General features: G+C 49.0%; 1 protein-coding gene across 10 annotated transcripts in view; it reads right to left on the reverse strand.

Moving 5' to 3' along the window:
• TPST2 (tyrosylprotein sulfotransferase 2) overlaps positions 1 to 17,522 on the reverse strand; it is a 64,218-nt gene that overhangs the window by 2,818 nt on the left and 43,878 nt on the right. For 7 of the 10 annotated variants that reach the window (XR_008541693.1, XR_008541694.2, XM_009438068.4 and 4 more), the window contains exons 2-5: positions 16,007 to 16,078; positions 12,178 to 13,107; positions 7,698 to 7,896; positions 4,103 to 4,153 (exon numbers count right to left, since the gene is read on the reverse strand). Coding sequence is in view for 5 of the 10 variants with exons in the window: in XM_016939855.4 (XP_016795344.2) it covers positions 4,103 to 4,153; positions 7,698 to 7,896; positions 12,178 to 13,107; positions 16,007 to 16,078 (1,252 nt within the window). In the remaining 5 variants the exon portion in view is untranslated. Of the gene's footprint in view, positions 1 to 4,102; positions 4,154 to 6,331; positions 6,389 to 7,697; positions 7,897 to 12,177; positions 13,108 to 16,006; positions 16,079 to 17,522 lie in introns of all 10 variants that reach the window. The other 3 variants (XR_010156172.1, XR_010156173.1, XR_010156174.1) reach the window with 1 other exon arrangement.

A 17,522-nucleotide genomic window follows, 5' to 3' on the forward strand; every position in this document is an offset into this window, starting at 1 on the left:
AGATGGCATTTCAGCTGTGGTATAATAATAAATATTTGTTCATTGTCCCCAGTTCCTGGCACATAGCTCCCCAAACTCTTGGAATCTCTGAAGGAATAAGGGTATCTTGACCGGGCACCATGGCTCATGGCTGTAATCCCAGCGCTTTGGGAGGCCGAGGCGGGTGGATCACCTGAGGTCAGGAGTTCGAGACCAGCCTGGCCAACATGGCAAAACTCTGTCTCTACTAAAATACAAAAATTAGCCGGGTGTGGTGGCGGGCACCTGTAATCCCAGCTACTCAGGAGGCTGAGGCAGGAGAATCGCTTGAACCCGGGAGGCAGAGGTTGCAGTGAGCCAAGATCATGCCACTGCACTCCAGCCTGGGCGACAGAGGGAGACTAGGTATCAAAAAACAAAAACAAAAACAAAAAATGTATCTTTTGCATGCTAATGACATGACTAATGGCTGGGGGCCCCTAGGTCGCTTCAGGATTAGGGGAAGGGGTCTCAGAAAGACCAAGGCATGATTAGAGGGTTGGAACTTTTTTTGTTGTTTGAGATGGAGTCTCACTGTGTTGCCCAGGCTGGATGGAGTGCGGTGGTGCAATCTTGGTTCACTGCAACCTCCGCGTCCTGAGCTCAAGCAATTCTCCTGCCTCAGCCTTCCAAGTAGCTGGGACTACAGACGTGTGCCACCACAAATGGCTAATATTTTTTGTATTTTTAGTAGAGACAGGGTTTCACCATGGTGGCCCGGCTGGTTTTGAACTGCTGACCTCAAGTGATCTGCCTGCCTCAACCTCCCAAAGTGCTAGGATTACAGGCGTGAGCCACCACACCCAGCCAGAGGGTTGGAACTTTAAGCCCCACCTGCCTTCTCCCCTCCCTGACCTCCTGGGAGGGGAGAGGGGAGAGGGGCTAGGGGCTAGGAGCTGGAGATTGGGCAATCACCCATGACCCATGATTTAATCAGTCACGCCTCTATGATGAAATCTCTAAATGACAGAATTTGGAAAGCTTCCTGGTTGGTAAACACATTGAGAGGCTGGGAGGGTGTCATGCCGGGAAAGGGCATGGATGTTTTGGGACCCATCCCCCATCCCTCACCCTATGCTTCTTCCATTTGACTGTACCTGAGTTGTATTCTTTTTTATGAGACAGGGTCTCACTCTGCCACCCAGGCCAGAGTGCAGTGGCACGAACATGTGCCACATGTGCCATACCCAGCTAAGGCTTTCTCTTTTTTGTAGGGAGATGGGGTCTCACTGTGTTGGCCTTGAATTTAAAAAAAAAAAAAATTAATGCGATCTGAGAGCTAGGGACCATGGCTTTTGAGCATTTCCTGGTTGTTTGGGGAGAGGTCCCACTCCCTTTGTGGGAATCAGAGATCTATCTTTTGCTGACGTCAAGAAAGTAGCCAGAATTAGTGAGCACTAATTTAGTATTTGTTTTAACCAAAAAGATGATGTCGGCAGAACAACACAGTGGGGATGAGGATAATTATCCACAAACTGAAACTTCTCATTTTTGCATGTTGCCTTCGTTTTTGTTGTTGTTGTTGCTGCTGTTGTTTTTAAGAGACAGGGGCTCCAGCGATCCTCCCGCCTCAGCCTCCTGAGAACCTGGGACTGCAGGCATGCCACTGCACCCAACTCCTGCGTGTTGCCTTTTTTTGTCCACCTGAATATGCCTTTTTACATTAGTTGCAATTGTATAGTATGAGCTGCTTTGTTTTGCTTTCTTACTATTTTTTCATCATTTGGGTTTCACTAGCACCATTTTGGATAGCTACAGATATTCTGTGGAGTGCATGTACCACCGTTTACTGACTGCTTACCTAAGAATGGTTCCAATGTTTGCAGTATTTTAAATGACATCACATCCTGATTCTGCCTCTCTTCTGTTGGGTACTGAAGCTCTACTGAATCATTCCCTTAGAATTCACTTTTTAAAAATGGAATCATGCTTGAACCTGGGAGGTGGAGGTTGCAGTGGGCTGAGATGGTGCCACTGCACTCCAGCCTGGGTGACACAGTGAAACCCCATCTCAAAAAAAAAAAAAAAAAAAAGGAATCAGCAGGAGCAGGTGGAAGGGTTCAGATCTTTTGAAGACTCTTGAACAACATGGCTAAAAGTGTTTTACAAAAGGGTTGGGGTCAGGAGCAGTGGCTCACGCCTGTAATCCCAGCATTTTGGGAGGCCGAGGTGGGTGGATCACTTGAGGTCAGGAGTTCGAGACCAGCCTGGCCAACATGGCGAAACCCCTTTCTACTAAAAATACAAAAATTAGCCAGGCGTGGTGGCCGGTGCCTGTAATCCCAGCTACTTGAGAGGCTGAGGCAGGAGAATTGCTTGAACCTGGGAGGCAGAAGCCGCAGTGAGCCGAGATCACGGCATTGCACTCCAGCCTGGGCAATAAGAGGAAAACTCCATCTCAAAAACAAAAACAAAAACAAAAGGGTTGGGCCAGTTTATACTTCCCCGCTGTGTATGACATATGCAAGATGTCTAGCTGACCTGGGACTGGTTTTTGTTGCTTTTAGGAACAAAATATGAAGGAATGGCATACCCCCACGCTCAGGAAGGCTGCCCGGCAGATAAGTTGTGTCAAGCCTCTATTTCCAACCCTCATCTCCCTACTGTCCTCCACTGTGCACACAATGTCATTCTGGATGTCGTAAAAACTGGAAATGGTCTTGAAGAAGCTGTTTAGTAAATGGTAGCACGTGCATTCCACAGAACACTACGTAGCCATCCAAAATGGTGCCGGTGAAACTCAAAAGATAGGAAAATATTAAGAAAGCAAAACAAGGCAGCTTGAACATGAAAACTGCAATGAACATTCCTGTAAATCACATTGGGGTAGAAACAAAGAAAAATATAATTGCAACGAATGCAGAAGTGCATATGCACTCCAGAGGTTTCGGCCACACTCCCCACTTTCAGGCGTTTACAGTTCCCTCTGCCGGGAAGCCTTTTCTATCCAGATCTTTGTGTGGCAGACCTAGTTTTAATCCCTCAGATATTGGCTTATGGGTGTTTTCCAATATCAGTGACCAATTCTCTGATTATCTGGATACCAACTGGGTGTTCAACAATTCAGTTCAGTTCTGACACCGGCTCCCAGACTTACTTAGCATCAGCTGCCATAGATTAAAGGCCCAGTTCCACAACTGCCCCACTTTAGATGCCAGCTGCAATGGGGTGCACAGGCTATCCACACTTCTTCCCAGCCAACTTCAAATCTGGAGGTTCCCACAACCCGCACTCTGGTTTGATAATTCACTAGAACAGCTCACAAGACACTAGGGAAAACACTTTACTAACTGCTACCTGTTTATTATAAATAATACAACTCAAGCTTGGGCAACATGCCAAAACCCTGTCTCTACAAAAAACATAAAAATTAGCCGGGCATGATGGTGTGTGTCTGTAGTCTCAGCTACTTGAGGGGCTGAGGTGAGAGGATTGCTTGAGCCCAGGAGATTGAGGCTGCAGTGAGCCATGATCACACCACTGCACTCCAGTCTCAACAAGAAAGAAAGCCCAAGAAAAAGTCCCCACGAAGTCCCTCCAGCTGCATTCAAGCCGGAAGACGAAGTGAGAGGCTGCTTCCTGGCAGAACGGCCACTGAGATGTGGCCCCAGCTGGATCAGTGCTTAGAGACCCTCTCTGGTCCAGCACGCATCCCCATAGCCCTTTATTTATTTATTTTTATTTTTTTGAGATGGAGTCTTGCTCTGTAGCTCGGGCTAGAGTGCAATGGCGTGATCTCGGCTCACTGCAACCTCTGCCTCCCAGGTTCAAGCGATTCTCCTGCCTCAGCCTCCCAAGTAGCTGGGATTACAGGTGTGTGCCACTACGCCCGGATAATTTTTGTATTTTTAGTAGAGACGGGGTTTCACCGTTTTGGTCAGGCTGCTCTTGAACTCCTGACCTCGTGATCTGCCTGCCTTGACCTCCCAAAGTGCTGGGATTACAGGCAGCCAGCTCACATCCCCCTTTTTACAATGGGAAAACCATCAAGCAGAGTGGAGAAGTGACACATCTAAGGGCATACAGCCAGATGGTGGTATAGCTGAGAAAGACAGAATTCGGAATTCCCCTTGGGGTTTCTAACCTGAAAATATCCTTTCAGATTGGCTGGTGTTTTATAGTCCCCTTTCAAGACCTAAGGAAGAGAAAAAGAAATATCACTATTATGAAAATGGCCAAAAAATAAAATTTAGTCATTCCCAACACATCCAGTCATCCACCCATCCACCTCGCCACCCACCCATCCCTCCATCCAACAAACATTGATTAAGCTCCTCTTCTTCTAGGCATTATTCTAAGCATTGTGTCTGGTTGACATGATGTTAACCAGATAATGGAAATTCCTGTTCCCCTGGAGCTACCATTCTAGAGGGGGCACCAGATAACACACAAGAAAAATAAACACAAATAAACAAGGACATAGCAAACCATGGGAACTGTTGTGAAAAAAGTACAGTAAAGAGGTGGGATTAGGAGTAACCAGGGGGCTGGCTTCTTTTGAGTGGGTGGTCAAGAAGGGACTCTTGTGCCAGGCGCAGTGACTCATGCCTGTAATCCCAGCACTTCTGGAGGCCAAGGCAGGAGGATTGCTTGAGTCCAGGAGTTTGAGATCAGCCTGGGAAACACACTGAAACCCCATTTCTAAAAAATTAAAAATTAGCTTGGCATGGTGGCATGCACTTATCGTCCCAGCTACTCTGGAGCTACTCCAGCCTCAGCTGGAGGATTGGTTGAGCCCGGGAGGTTGAGGCTGCAGTGAAGTATGATCACATCACTCCACTCCAGCCTGAGTGACAGAGCGAGACCCTGTCTCTAAGAAAGTGAATAAATAAAAATAAAAAGGGCCTCTTGAAATAGATAACCTTTGAGCTGAGACCCAAACGACAAGGAAAAATAGGTAGGCTAAGCTCAGAAGAAAAAGCCCTCCAGGCAGAGGCAACAGAGCAAAGGCCCTGAAGTTAGAACCACAACATTTCAGGCCTTTCAGCTAGTAGTCACATTTTAAAATAAAATGAAACAAGGGAGATTAATTCTAATAATATCTTTTATTTAACCTGATATAGCTAATTTTTTTTTTTTCTATTGAGACATGGTCTCACTCCCATAGCCCAAGCTGGAGTGCAGTGGTGCGATCACGGCTCACTGCAGCCTCCACTTCCCAGCCTCAGGTGATTCTCCCACCTCAGCCTTCTGAGTAGCTGGGACTATAGGCACGTGCCACCATGCCTGGCTAATATTCAATATTTTTAGTAGAGATGAGGTTTCACCATGTTACCCAGGCTAGTCTCAAACTCCTAGGCTAAGCAGTCTGCCTGCCTTGGCCTCCAAAAGTGCTAGGATTATAGACATGAGCCATCATGTCCAGCCTATGTAAAATATTAACATTTCAATATGTAATTTATATAAAAATGACTAATAAGAAACGTTACATACTTTTTTGTCCTAAGCCTTCAAAATCTAGTGTGTATTTTATACCTAACAGGACCTCTCACTTTGGACTAGCCTCCCATTACAGAATCAGGGGCCACACATGGCTAGTGGCTACCGTATGGGACACTGCAGGCAGAGACGATTTCATCAGCATAGATGTCCTTTTAGCCACTGTGTTTACTGAGCCCCAGGATCCATTATTGGAACACACAGGGTCCACAGCACACACAGAAGCACACAGGCATGCATGCAAACTCACAGGGCTTAGTGAGAGGACTTTTCTTTGCAGTAACAGCCAAGCTATGGCAAAAACTAAACCAGGGATCTAGCACTTGCCAAGACTTGTTGACCGCCCCAGGGAAGAAATCTCTTTGGATGAAAATGAGAGACAGCTTCCATTTTAAATAAACAAACACAAAAAGCTCCAAAGAGTTGATGTTAACCACCAGTGCTCATGAAAATTATTTGTGTTTTATAAAATACATAAAGTCAGGCTTTACTCCAGGAACGTCCGACCCATAGCCTGGGCCAAGCCAGGGGCAGCGAGCCACCTTTTAAGGAGACCCCCGAGGAGCCACTGCTGGGCCCTTGGCTGAGAACAGTGAAGTAAGCAACATCCAGCCCACTACTGCAGTGTCCCCAGCCGGCCCTTGCCTCTGCTTCTGAGAAGCACCTGGGGCTGGATTGTGAGATCACTACCATCTTTTTAATCCAGTTAACTAATTTTTTATTTTGATAATACACGTACAACCCATAGGCAGATAAAAGTATGTAAAACACATAAGTAGGGTTTAAAGATTACTATTATTAAAGAATAATAAAATAAAAATTAATAATATTTATAATAAAAATAACAAACCACATCTGGGTTGCAGCCATTCACCTGTCAATGTCGGCTGGTACGTACGTTGAATCTCTGAGTATTTCCATAAATAGATGTCTGCAAAATCAACTAGTGTCAAGAGGAAGAGGAACTCACGAGACCCACAGACAAAGCTTACACTTCAATTACAAGGGCACAGCCCCCAAAGCTCAGTGTTAGTAAATTCTCTTTGTTAAAGAGAGATCAGTGAGTGCTGGAGAGGTGCTAATGACTTTTTAGCACCAAATGGAAACTTTCTTCTTGAGCCAACTGAAGAGTTACGGAACTAAGAGACGATTAACTTTTTTCCGTTGTGATTCAATACAATAACTGTTTACTTCCTAAAATCAGCACATGCTCAGAAATGCTGAGCTTAGCTTAAATTAAAGACTCTGGGTCTCAATGAAGTAAGGGCTGTGAAAGCTCTTCCTCAGGCCTGGGTCCCATTTTCAAATATTTGCCTATAAGGAAGTTAGAACACAGCACTTAAAGTAAACTAGAAGCTGTAATGGCAACTTATAAATAAGGCCATCAACTTGTTAACTGTTCTTTAACCCAGTGGGTGTTAGCGTACTTTAACACTTCAAAAGCATTTTGTCAGTCACTGGAGGCTCACACCTGTAATCTCAGCACTTTGGGAGAGTGAAGCAGGGGCATCCCTTACGGCCAGGACTTCTAGACCAGCCTGGGCAACATAGCGAGACCCCGCCTTTATAAAAAATAAAATTAGCTGTGCATGGTGGCGTGCACCTGCAGTCCTAGCTACTCAGGAGCCTGGGGTGAGAAGATGGCTTAAGCCGAGAAGTATGAGGCTGCAGTAGCTATGACTGCACCAGTGCACCCAGCTTGGGCAACAGAGCAAGACCATGCCTCAAACAAAACAGTACAAAACAAAAAAGTCATTTCCCTTCACCACCTTAACTAAGGAGAATTTTAAGCGTAATTTAAACAGCCCTAAACTCACATTTGTCTGAGAAATCCACATTAAACCTTATAAGACAAGAAAGGGACCAATAGTTTATTTATTTAGACCCCCTCTCAACAAAGACTTGAGGTGCCTTACAAACAGATAAACAAATAGCCAGGGAAATAGGGGTAAAAATGTAAATAAAATTAGAGAAATAAGATGAAATTAGTGTACAAGCTGGCCTGCTGTTAGATGTTAGAGTACGAGAGACAGGCTACCAGTTGGCTTTGAGCTTCCCTGCAGCCCAAGCAAAATGGAAATACAAGCAATCATGTAGTTCACTGTGTCCATCAGACAGGAACAAATCAGATGACCAGGAATTGAGAGACTGAACATTTCCTCAGGTGGCTGGAGTTTCCACATCTGCAGAAGCCCCAAATCCCCAAGAGTACACTTCCACAAGTACAGGTGCACACTCACCCGCTGTGTGTTGTTGATGACGAAGGGGTCAGGGTTGCCATAGTTGGGGGGGTTTGCATAAGGGTCATAGCCGAGCTGAGCCAGCATGGGGGCGATCTGGGCCATGTCCCGCACCACATCCCCAGGGATGTGGCCAGTCCACTTGGAGAGCGCTTCCAGGTTAACAGGCTTGATGACCTGGTCCGTGGACCGCTCGATCCTGGGGAGAGAGGAGACGCTGGAAAGGGTAGGGCAGACACAGATGGCGCCTGAGCGGGTTCCCTGCTCAGCCACTCTGGGGCAGCAGGAAAGATTGGAGAAACCTGGCCTCCACCCAGCTCTGCCCCATCAACTGTGAGATGGCAGGTGAGTCATTTTTGCCTCCTCATACCTCCTCTGTACAATGGGAACACAGCATGCAGTGAGAAGTCAGAAGAAAGTACTAGCAGTATACACCATTGGTACATACATTCTGCTTTCTTCTCCAGCTTAAAAAATAACAACAGTTTAGGTCAGGCACAATGGCTCACACCTGTAATCCCAGCACTTCAGAAAGCCAAGGCAGAAGGATCACTTGAGCTCAGGAGTTTGACACCAACTTGGGCAACATGGTGAAACCCCATTACAAAAATAAGCTGGGCATGGTAACAAGCGCCTGTAGTCCCAGCAGCTGCGCAGGAGGCTGAGATGGGAGAATTGCTTGAGCCCGGGAGGTTGAAGAAGCAGTGAGCCTGAGCTGTGATTGCACCACTGCACTCCAGACTGGGCAACAGAGCAAGACCCTGTCTCAAAAAAAAAAAAAGAAACACTTTTTAATGTGTATGACTAACATGAATATTTTGTCCCTAAAAAAAGTTATAAAACACTAATGATAAAGCTGAAAGCCACTGTGTTCATCACTGCCAGCCCATCGGCTTCCTACAGACACTCAGCCTTTGCACTGTGGAGCACACCACCTTCTCTAACCTTTTCTTGTAGAGTAGTTAAGAGCAAACCAGGGAGCCAGATTGCCTGGGTTCAGACGCCAGCTGTTCCCCAGCTGTGTGGCCTTGGGAAAGTTACTTCACCTCTCTGAGCCTCAGTTTCCTCTTCTGTAATTGGCAACGATAGTAGTACCTACCTCACTGGGGTTGTCTGAAGAGTAAATGAGTTAATACAAAGAAAGTGCTTACAAGAGCGTAGGCACATTGTAAGTTTTTTCTTTTTGGAGATGGAGTCTCACTCTGTTGCCCAGGCTGGAATGCAGTGGCACAATCTTGGCTCACTGCAACCTCCACCTCCTGGGTTCAAACGATTCTCATGCCTCAGCCTCCCAGGTAGCTGGAACTACAGGCATGTACCACCATGCCCAGCTAATTTTTGTATTTTTAGAGGAGACGGGGTTTCACCATGTTGGCCAGGCTGGTCTCGAACTCCTGACCTCAAGTGATCTGCACGCCTCGGCCTCCCAAAGTGCTGGGATTCCAGACATAAGCCACTGTGCCTGGCCAACACATTGTAAATTTTTAATAAGGGTTAGCATGCTCTCTCTCCTGCGCACACGCTCTCTCTCTCTCACACACACACACACGCGCGCGTCTGCAGCTGTAAAACAAATACGCTAGTGTTTTTTCCCTACTCAATACCTCATTCTTTTTGCCAGCTATGTAGCCTTCCTCCATCACTTATTTTTCCATTCCCCTGAAGACAGACATTTAGGTTGTTTCCAACTTTTCACAGCTACCATGGAATAACCATCATCTTCAACCTGCTTCCTAACTCTCCCTGTAACAGGCTTCCCAAGCCACCTGAATGATGCAGATCTTACCAATTATAACTCAGAGGCCTGACAGGATGAACGGTGGGGAACCCCCAGGATCAAGGGCCTAGTTCTAAATGCTTTCATCCCAACTAAGAGGTGACTTGGGAAAGAACAGAAAGAGGCAGCAAAAGGAAGACAAGACCGGGCGTGAGGTGAGGAGAACAGGGGAAGGTGAAAGGGTGTGGACTGGTGGGTAGAACACAGATTCAGAGGCTGCAAACCTGGATTTAAATCTTAACTCTACCCAATATGTCAAAAATCTTGAGTATGTGCATGGCTTTTGCCAAAATCCTTGTGTCTCTAGGACTTTATGGTGCAGAAATGAGGTGGACACATCCCAGAACATGAATGAGGGCAATGCTTGATACATATCAGTAAAACTGGAAATAACCGAAGTGTCCAACAATAGGGAATGTGAAGTCGAATATGGCAATCCGTGTAGCAGCCTGTCGCACAGCTATTCAAAATGATGCTGCAGGTCAGGCGCGGTGGCTCATGCCTGTAATCCCAGCACTTGGGGAGGCTGAGGCGGGCAGATCACCTGAGGTCACGAGTTCGAGACCAGCCTGGCCAACATGGCGAAACCCCATCTCTACTAAAAATATAAAAATTAGCAGAGCGTGGTGGCGGGTGCCTGTAATCCCAGCTATTTGGGAGGCTGAGGCAGGGAGAACTGCTTGAACCCGGGAGGCGGAGGTTGCAGTGAGCCGAGATCACGCCACTACACTCCAGCCTGGGTGACAGAGCGAGACTCCGTCTCAACAACAAAACAACAACAAAAATGCTGCTACCAAAGAGTGCTGGCTGCCACTGGCAAGGGCTCCCACACCACCGTGGAAAAAGGCTACAGAGGAGTATGTTTCGTTGGACTCCAGTTTCATCAACAGGCCCTGAAAATGGTGCAGTAGGCCACACATCAAGATCTGGGTGGTGAGATCATGGGTTGTTTCTCCGTTCTTCTTTGGTGTATCTTTTCTAATTTTCTATAGTCAAGATGTATTACTTTGGTAATCTAATATTTTTGTCATAATAATTTATAAAATCCTAGCTCCAGCACCAACTGGCTGGGGTACCCGGCATGTAGGAACTTTGTTGCTAGCGGAGAGCAGCTGCGAGCCTCTAGCTCTGCTCTGGGCCTGGGAAGGGGCCCAGCAGGGACCAGCCATGGGAAGGACCACCCTTTCACTGAGCTCTCAGGCTATCCAGAGCCTGATCAGGATGGGAAAGCGTGGAAACTGCATATTCTGCTCCACCATTGTTCAAAGTGCTCTGGGTCTCAGGATAGGGACAGCAGCTTTTCCAATGGAAGAAGGCAGGGAGCAAGGGACAGAGGGAGGAAGGAAAGGAAAGGATGAGGGGGAGTGAAGGGGAGGATGGGAGGAGTTCTGGACATGGGGAGTTTAAGAACACAATAGGCCAGGGGCCTGTAATCCCAGCACTTTGGGAGGCCAAGGCAGGAGGATGGCTTGAGCTCAGGGGTTGGAGACCAGCCTGGAAGACATACTGAGATCTCATCTCTACTAGGAAAAAAAAAATGAGCTGGGTGTGGAGATGCTCGCCTGTAGTCCCAACTACTCGGGAGACTGAGGTAGGAGAATTGCTTGAGCCCAAGAGGTTGAGGCTGCAGTGAGCTGGGATCGTGCCACTGCACTCCAGCCTGGGCAACAGAGTGAAACCCTGTCTCAAAAAAACAAAAACAAAAACAAGAAAAACCCCAAAAAACAGACCTGGGTTCCAATCCCAGCACCATGCTTTGTTAGCTGTGTAGCCTGAGGCCAGTAACTTCTCCTCGGTGAGATTCAGTTTTTTGGTCTATAAAATGTGGATAAGAGGTGTTCCTATGTCCTCAGGTTGCTGTGAGGATTAAAGGAGATAAACTTATTGGGGGCTTAACCCAATACTTGCCATACAGTAGGCACTCATTAAATGACAATGGTGAGGATGAGTACTCCATCAATAAAAGCAGTATCAACACTAAAATAGTAATAATAGCACCTAACATGTATTAACCTATTTGATGCCCACAGGTATCTATAAGGTAGGCAAATTATATTTCCATGTTACAGATGAAGCAATGGAAGCACAGGGGTTGAGTCGCTTTGCCCAGGGTCACACAGCTAAGAAGTGGCAGAGCTGAGGTTTGAACCCAGACATCCTTGTTCTGGAATCTGTGCTCTTAACCTTTACCCACTATTGCCTTACTATAAAGCATATTCAAAGTTTGCAGATTCTAGGCTGGGTGTGGTGGCTCATGCCTGTAATCCCAGGACTCTGGGAGGCTGAGGTGGAAGGACTGCTTGAGGCCAGGAGTTTGAGACCAGCCTGGGCAACAGGGCAAACCCCATCTCTACCAAAAATACAAAAATTAGCCCAGCTTGGTGGCGCATGCCTATAGTCCCAGCTACTCAGGAAGATGAGGTGGGGGGATCACTTGAACAGGGAGGTGGAGGCTGTTACTCCAGCCGGGCAACAGACCGAGACACTGCCTCAAAAAACAAACAGCCCACGAAGTTTGCAGATTCTCTCAGAAAGGAGAGGAGTAATTGTTGTCATTTTTTGGGATAATGAAACGGAGGCTCAGAGAGATATAGTGACTTGCCCAAGGCCACACAGCTCAAGAAAGGCAGTGCTGATTTTCTTGCCTGGCGCCTCTGACTCCAGGGCCGGAGTCTGAGTGGAAGCATCAGGGGCTCCACTCACTTGGACAGGGAGACACCACCAGGCTTGCCAATGAGGTCTTCATGGTGGAGAACAGCGTCGCTCCAGGCGATGCCGAGGAAGTCGAGGATGAGCTTGAGTGAGCGCCTGGGGTGCAGCACCAGCTGCTCGTAGTACACAGGCAGGCACTTCTCCTTGCCCACCTCCATGCACTGGGCGTACATCACCTCGATGGCCTTGTTCCACTTGGTGAGGCAGTCACGGTAGCTGCTGAGGTCAAAGCCCGCGATGGTGACTTTGCGCGTGATCATGGAGTGCACGGAGGCCCGGCCGTCCCGCACCATCAGCAGGAACTTGGAGTTGGGGAACAGGCGCGACAGGTAGACCGAGGACTTGAGCGTAAATGGGTCCTTGTTGCAGAGCACGCGGGCCGGCTCTCCGTGCTTGGCAATCACCTCCAGGATGAAGGCCTGCATGGCGGCGTCCAGCACCTCATCCGTCACCCCCGCCTCGTCCAGCCGCAGCTTCTCACGGCCAGACTTGGACCAGGCCTGGCGCATGGCCAGCACGCGCGGGATGATGCGGGTCTCCTCGCCGCAGCGCACCTCGGGGTGGGCGTCCAGCATGGCGCGCATCAACGTGGTGCCACTGCGAGGCACGCCACCCACGAAGATGAGCGGCATGGCCTTGCCGTAGCGGTATTCCACGTGGTTGGTGCCCACCATCACCAGCTCCTCCTGCTCAGGCCGCATGGCCCCCCGGGGGCTCCGCAGGCCCGCCAGCACCGCCCGGCACTCTAGCACCTGCTGTCCCAGCTGAACCGCCAGCACCAGGACCAGGGCGCAGCCGGCTGCCAGCAGCACCCTCCGCACCGACAGGCGCATGCTGGGCCGGAGGCGGGGTAGGCCTGGCCTGAGGGCCCACTTCTGGGGCTTCAGCGACAGGTTAGCGGGCAGCCCGCCAGGCTTACATCTGGGGAGAGAGGGGGACATGCATAGTCAGGGAGGTCTGTGAGCTGTGAGCTCTCCAATAACTGCAAAGCCCTATAACTGCAAACAAGAGGTTGCTGACATGAATGCAGAGGGCACCTTTCATAAGCACTAGCTGTGTGCCTGGCACCCTACTGGGCACTTTTTTCAATTTTTTTTGTTTTTTTAAAGAGACGGGGTCTCACCAAGTTTCCCAGGCTGCTCTTGAACTCGTGGGCCTGGGTGATCCTCCTACCTGTCTCCCAAAGTGATGGGATTACAGGCATGAGCCACCCGGTCCGGCGGATCATGAGGTCAGGAGATCGAGACCATCCTGGCTAACACGGTGATATCCCATCTCTACTAAAATACAAAAAATTAGCTGGGCATGGTGGCGGGCGCCTGTAGTCCCAGCTACTCGGGAGGCTGCGGCAGGAGAATGGCGTGAACCTGGGAGGCAGAGCTTGCAGTGAGCCTAGATTGCGCCACTGCACTCCAGCCTGGGCGACAGAGCGAGACTCCGTCTCAAAAACAAAAACAAAAACAAAAAAAAAGGCTGGAGTGCATTGAGTGGTGAGAGATCATAGCTCACTGCGGCCTCGGACTCCTGGGCTCAAGCAATCCTCTGCCTCAGCCTCCCAAGTACCTGGGACTACAGGCACACACCACCGCACCTGGCTAATTTTTAGAAACAGGGTCTCGCTTCAAGTGATCCTCCCGCCTCAGCCTCCCAAAATGATGGGATTACAGGCATGAGTTACCCCATCTGGCCCAAGAATATTAGTGATTTCTACCATAATCATTGGTTATTTACTTATTCCAACATTTAATGAGCACCTGCTATGTGCTGGGAGCCTCAGCCTCCGAAGTCTACTCTTACCATGGACCTGTGCCTGAGAGAGACTGATGGGTTCTACCTGTGTAATTGAGGGAAGGCCTCCTGCAGGAGGTAGCCTTCATGCAGAATTTTGAGTGGTGGGTAGGAAACAGGCAGGTGGAGAAGGGAAACAAGGATGTTCCCAGCAAAGAGAATAGCCAGCGCAGAGCCACAGGCAGGAAAGGATGCAGCACGACTGGGGAACTGCAAGTGACTTAGTGAACGGAGGGTCTGGTGGAAGCCAGTGGGAAGACAGCATGCCTCTTTGGATGTGAGGTTCCACCCAAAACCACCCAAGGGCCCAGTATGCAGCTGGGCCTATCCACCTGCAAGGGCTTGGGCTGCCTGGGCCTTCTTAGGCTATAGCAAGTGGAAAATAAACATCAAAGCGGAGGGAACACAGTCTCAGGCCTGGGGTAGAAACTGCTAAGAGGCTAGGACTTCCTGGCCATGTGGCTTGGGAGAGTCACTTCCCTCATCTTAGCCACAGTCTCTTCAGCTGTAAAATCAGGGTGGATCCACTGACCTCAGAGGCTGCTGTGAAAATATGAGAAGCAGCTGACAAACCAGAGATGGATCTCAGGCTGGGGTCACCGGCCTCTCTGTGCATTGGATAATTTCCCTCTCTTCAGAAAAACGTGCTGATGAAGTTCTGCTGAAGAGGTTGGGGCTTCATTTGTACCCTCGATTCAGGGTCTGTGATGGGGAAAGCTAATTCAGAGCTACTTCCTGCGGGGAGGCAGGCTGAACAGGACATGAAGCCATTCCGAAATCCCTGCAACAACCCTTTGTCTTCATCAGGTGCTCAGTGAAATTCTCCCCTGAGACCTGTGACCAGAATCCTGTCAGTTATTAGGATTTCAGTGACAGCGTCCCCACCTTGACTGATTTTTTTTGTGTGTTTTTAGTAGAGATGGGGTTTCACCATGTTAGCCAGGCTGGTCTCGAACTCCTGACCTAAGGTGATCCGCCCGCCTTGGCCTCCCAAAGTGCTGGGATTACAGGTGTGAGCCACCGCACCCGGCCAGCTTCAGCATTTTATGTTCAGCAAAGGTGTTCGCAATTATGGAGCATAAACTCTGCTAAAGCATTTTCCCTGCAGTATCTAAGCTCAAAGAGATGAAGCAGCTTGGCCAAGGTTGCATGGCCAGGGCAGGAGTCCTGGATCAGACCAGGCCAAGGCTGAAGAAAACAGCTCAAAGCAGGCAAGTCAGAAGTGAGCAGAAGACAGCAACGACCTGCACGATGGCTTAAGAAGAAAAAGCAGGGTGACTTGGGACACAGAAAGCAGCCTGGAACCCACAAAGCAGAAAGTAGCTTCCTGGTTACCCAGAGCTAGGCACCCCACTGTGGAAGGAGATAGAGGGCCCAGCCCAGGGAACCAGGCCTGCCCAACACCCTCATAACCCTGCTGGACCCTGGCAAGGGAGGTGTCCTGGCATCCTCGCAGTGAGGATGATAGGTGAGGGCTTCCAACTTGGAGTACTATACTCCAAGGTTCAAATCTCACTTCTGCCACTTGCCAGCTGGTGATCTGGACAAAAGATATCACTTCTCTGAGCTTCTACTTTCTTCTCCAAAAAAGGAATAATAATACCCTCTTCTCAAGGAAGCTATTCAGAAGGCCAAGGAACTCCTGTGGGGTGCTGAGAAAGCATACCTAAAACACTAACATTAGGAGAACGGGACATAACAGGGTTTGGGTTCTGGCTGTGCCTTGAATCTGCTCCGTGACACTGGGCAAGTCCCCCGCCCACTTTGGGACTCAGCCTTCTCTCTCCTATCACCTGGAGAATCGTCTTCCTAAGAGACAAGGAAGATGCTCATCTCTCTATGATGCTTGCTGGGATGCAGCTTTTTCTAGTACCAGATTTCCAACCTGCTGGCTGAATAGAAAGGTGAAAACCAGCCAGGGGAGTTTGCCCAGGCACCCAATCATGGAGGCTGGGGGCATGGAGGGGACTTTTGGAGGGCGGTCTCAGGAGGGGCCAGGACTCCAGGGGAAGTTCCTTCTAGGTGCACTTACCTCCCTTGGGCACTCTCATCTCTGGGCTCCAGCCCTTGTGCCTGTGTGCCAAGGCTGTCTGCTGGCAGAGCCCTGGAGAGGCAAAGGAGATATTGCATCAGGGATGGGCACCGTGGAGAGGGGCCAAGCCTTCAAAGAGGCAGAGTGAGGGTTCAGGCTCCCAAGAGCACCGGACAGTGACATTTGGGAGAAGGACTCTGGAATGCAGGGGAGGCTGCTTCAGCTCAAGATACCACAGCTGGAGTCTCAACTTACCTGCTCCTACAGGGAATGAACTGGCTCACTTCTTAGGAGAGAGGTGTGAGCTGAAGTCTGAGCTAAGGCGCCGCTGCCTTAGGGAGCCCCTGGTTTATGCCAACCAGGCCTCTCCCCTCCTCTTGGCCTAGGGACCTTGGACTCCAGGAAAAGTAAATATAACAATAAGCAACAACAACCACCACTACACACCACTATTGCCACCTGAGATGGCTGGGTATGGTTGATCAGGTTGTGGACTGCACAATTCCAAATGGTACCACAGGCCCAGCCTACAAGGAATATGCTGCCTCCTGGAATTGAACACAACATCCTACTGTCACCACCTAACACTGACCAAATGCCGACCATGCAAATACCTGTGTCATTTAAACCCCAATAAAAGGAAAAGTGTGATGATCCCAATTTTACAGATGAGAAAGCATGACACCAAGAGGAAGAGCAACTTACCCAAGGAATGGATGGAAAGAGTTTCACCATCCAGATCTGTAAGACCTTCCTAACACTTAATCTCCCATGGTTACAGGAACGAGGCTGTGTCCACGATGAGTCCTGGTATGTAGCCAGAACCAGGCCAAAGTGGAATCAAGGGGATCCTTATAGCTTTAGGGCAGGGAGTATATATCTCCCAGTGCTGTGTCCTTACCATTTAGGGTAGGGAAGATTTTTAGTCCAATTCAAACCTTCCCCCCATTTTACAGATGGGACAACTGAGGCCCACAAGGAGAAATCATTTTACAGACTCACATACTGAGTCTGAAGCTAAACCTCCTGCCTGTCAGTCCTGTTTCAAGAGGTGGGTAGTTTGGAATGCAGCTCTGGAGTTGGCCAACTCCTTGAGTATACATATCACTCCCCTGAGACTTTTCCTATTCTGTAAACAGGAGATTTTAACCAGGGTAACAACACTTTAAAATGTCAGCTTTTTAAATCTCAGCCAGGCCTGGCGTGGTGGCTCACGCCTGTGATCCCAGCACTTTGGGAGGCAGAGGCAGGAGGATCGCTTGAGCCCAGGAGTTCGAGACCAGCCTGGGCAATATGGGGAGACCCAGTCTCTACAAAAAATAAAAAGTTATCCAGGTGATGGTACATGCCTATAGTCCCAGCTACTTGGGAGGCTGAGATGGGAGGATTGCTGAAGCCCAGGAGGTCGAGGCTGCAGGGAGCTGTGATTGCATCACTGCACTACAGTCTGGGCAACAGAGCAAGACCACGTCTCAAAAAAAAAAAGAAAAAAAACCTCAGCTTTTATTATTTGTGC

This window comes from Pan troglodytes, chromosome 23 (genome assembly GCF_028858775.2).
Source record: "Pan troglodytes isolate AG18354 chromosome 23, NHGRI_mPanTro3-v2.0_pri, whole genome shotgun sequence".
In the NCBI taxonomy this organism is placed as follows: Eukaryota; Metazoa; Chordata; class Mammalia; order Primates; family Hominidae; genus Pan; species Pan troglodytes.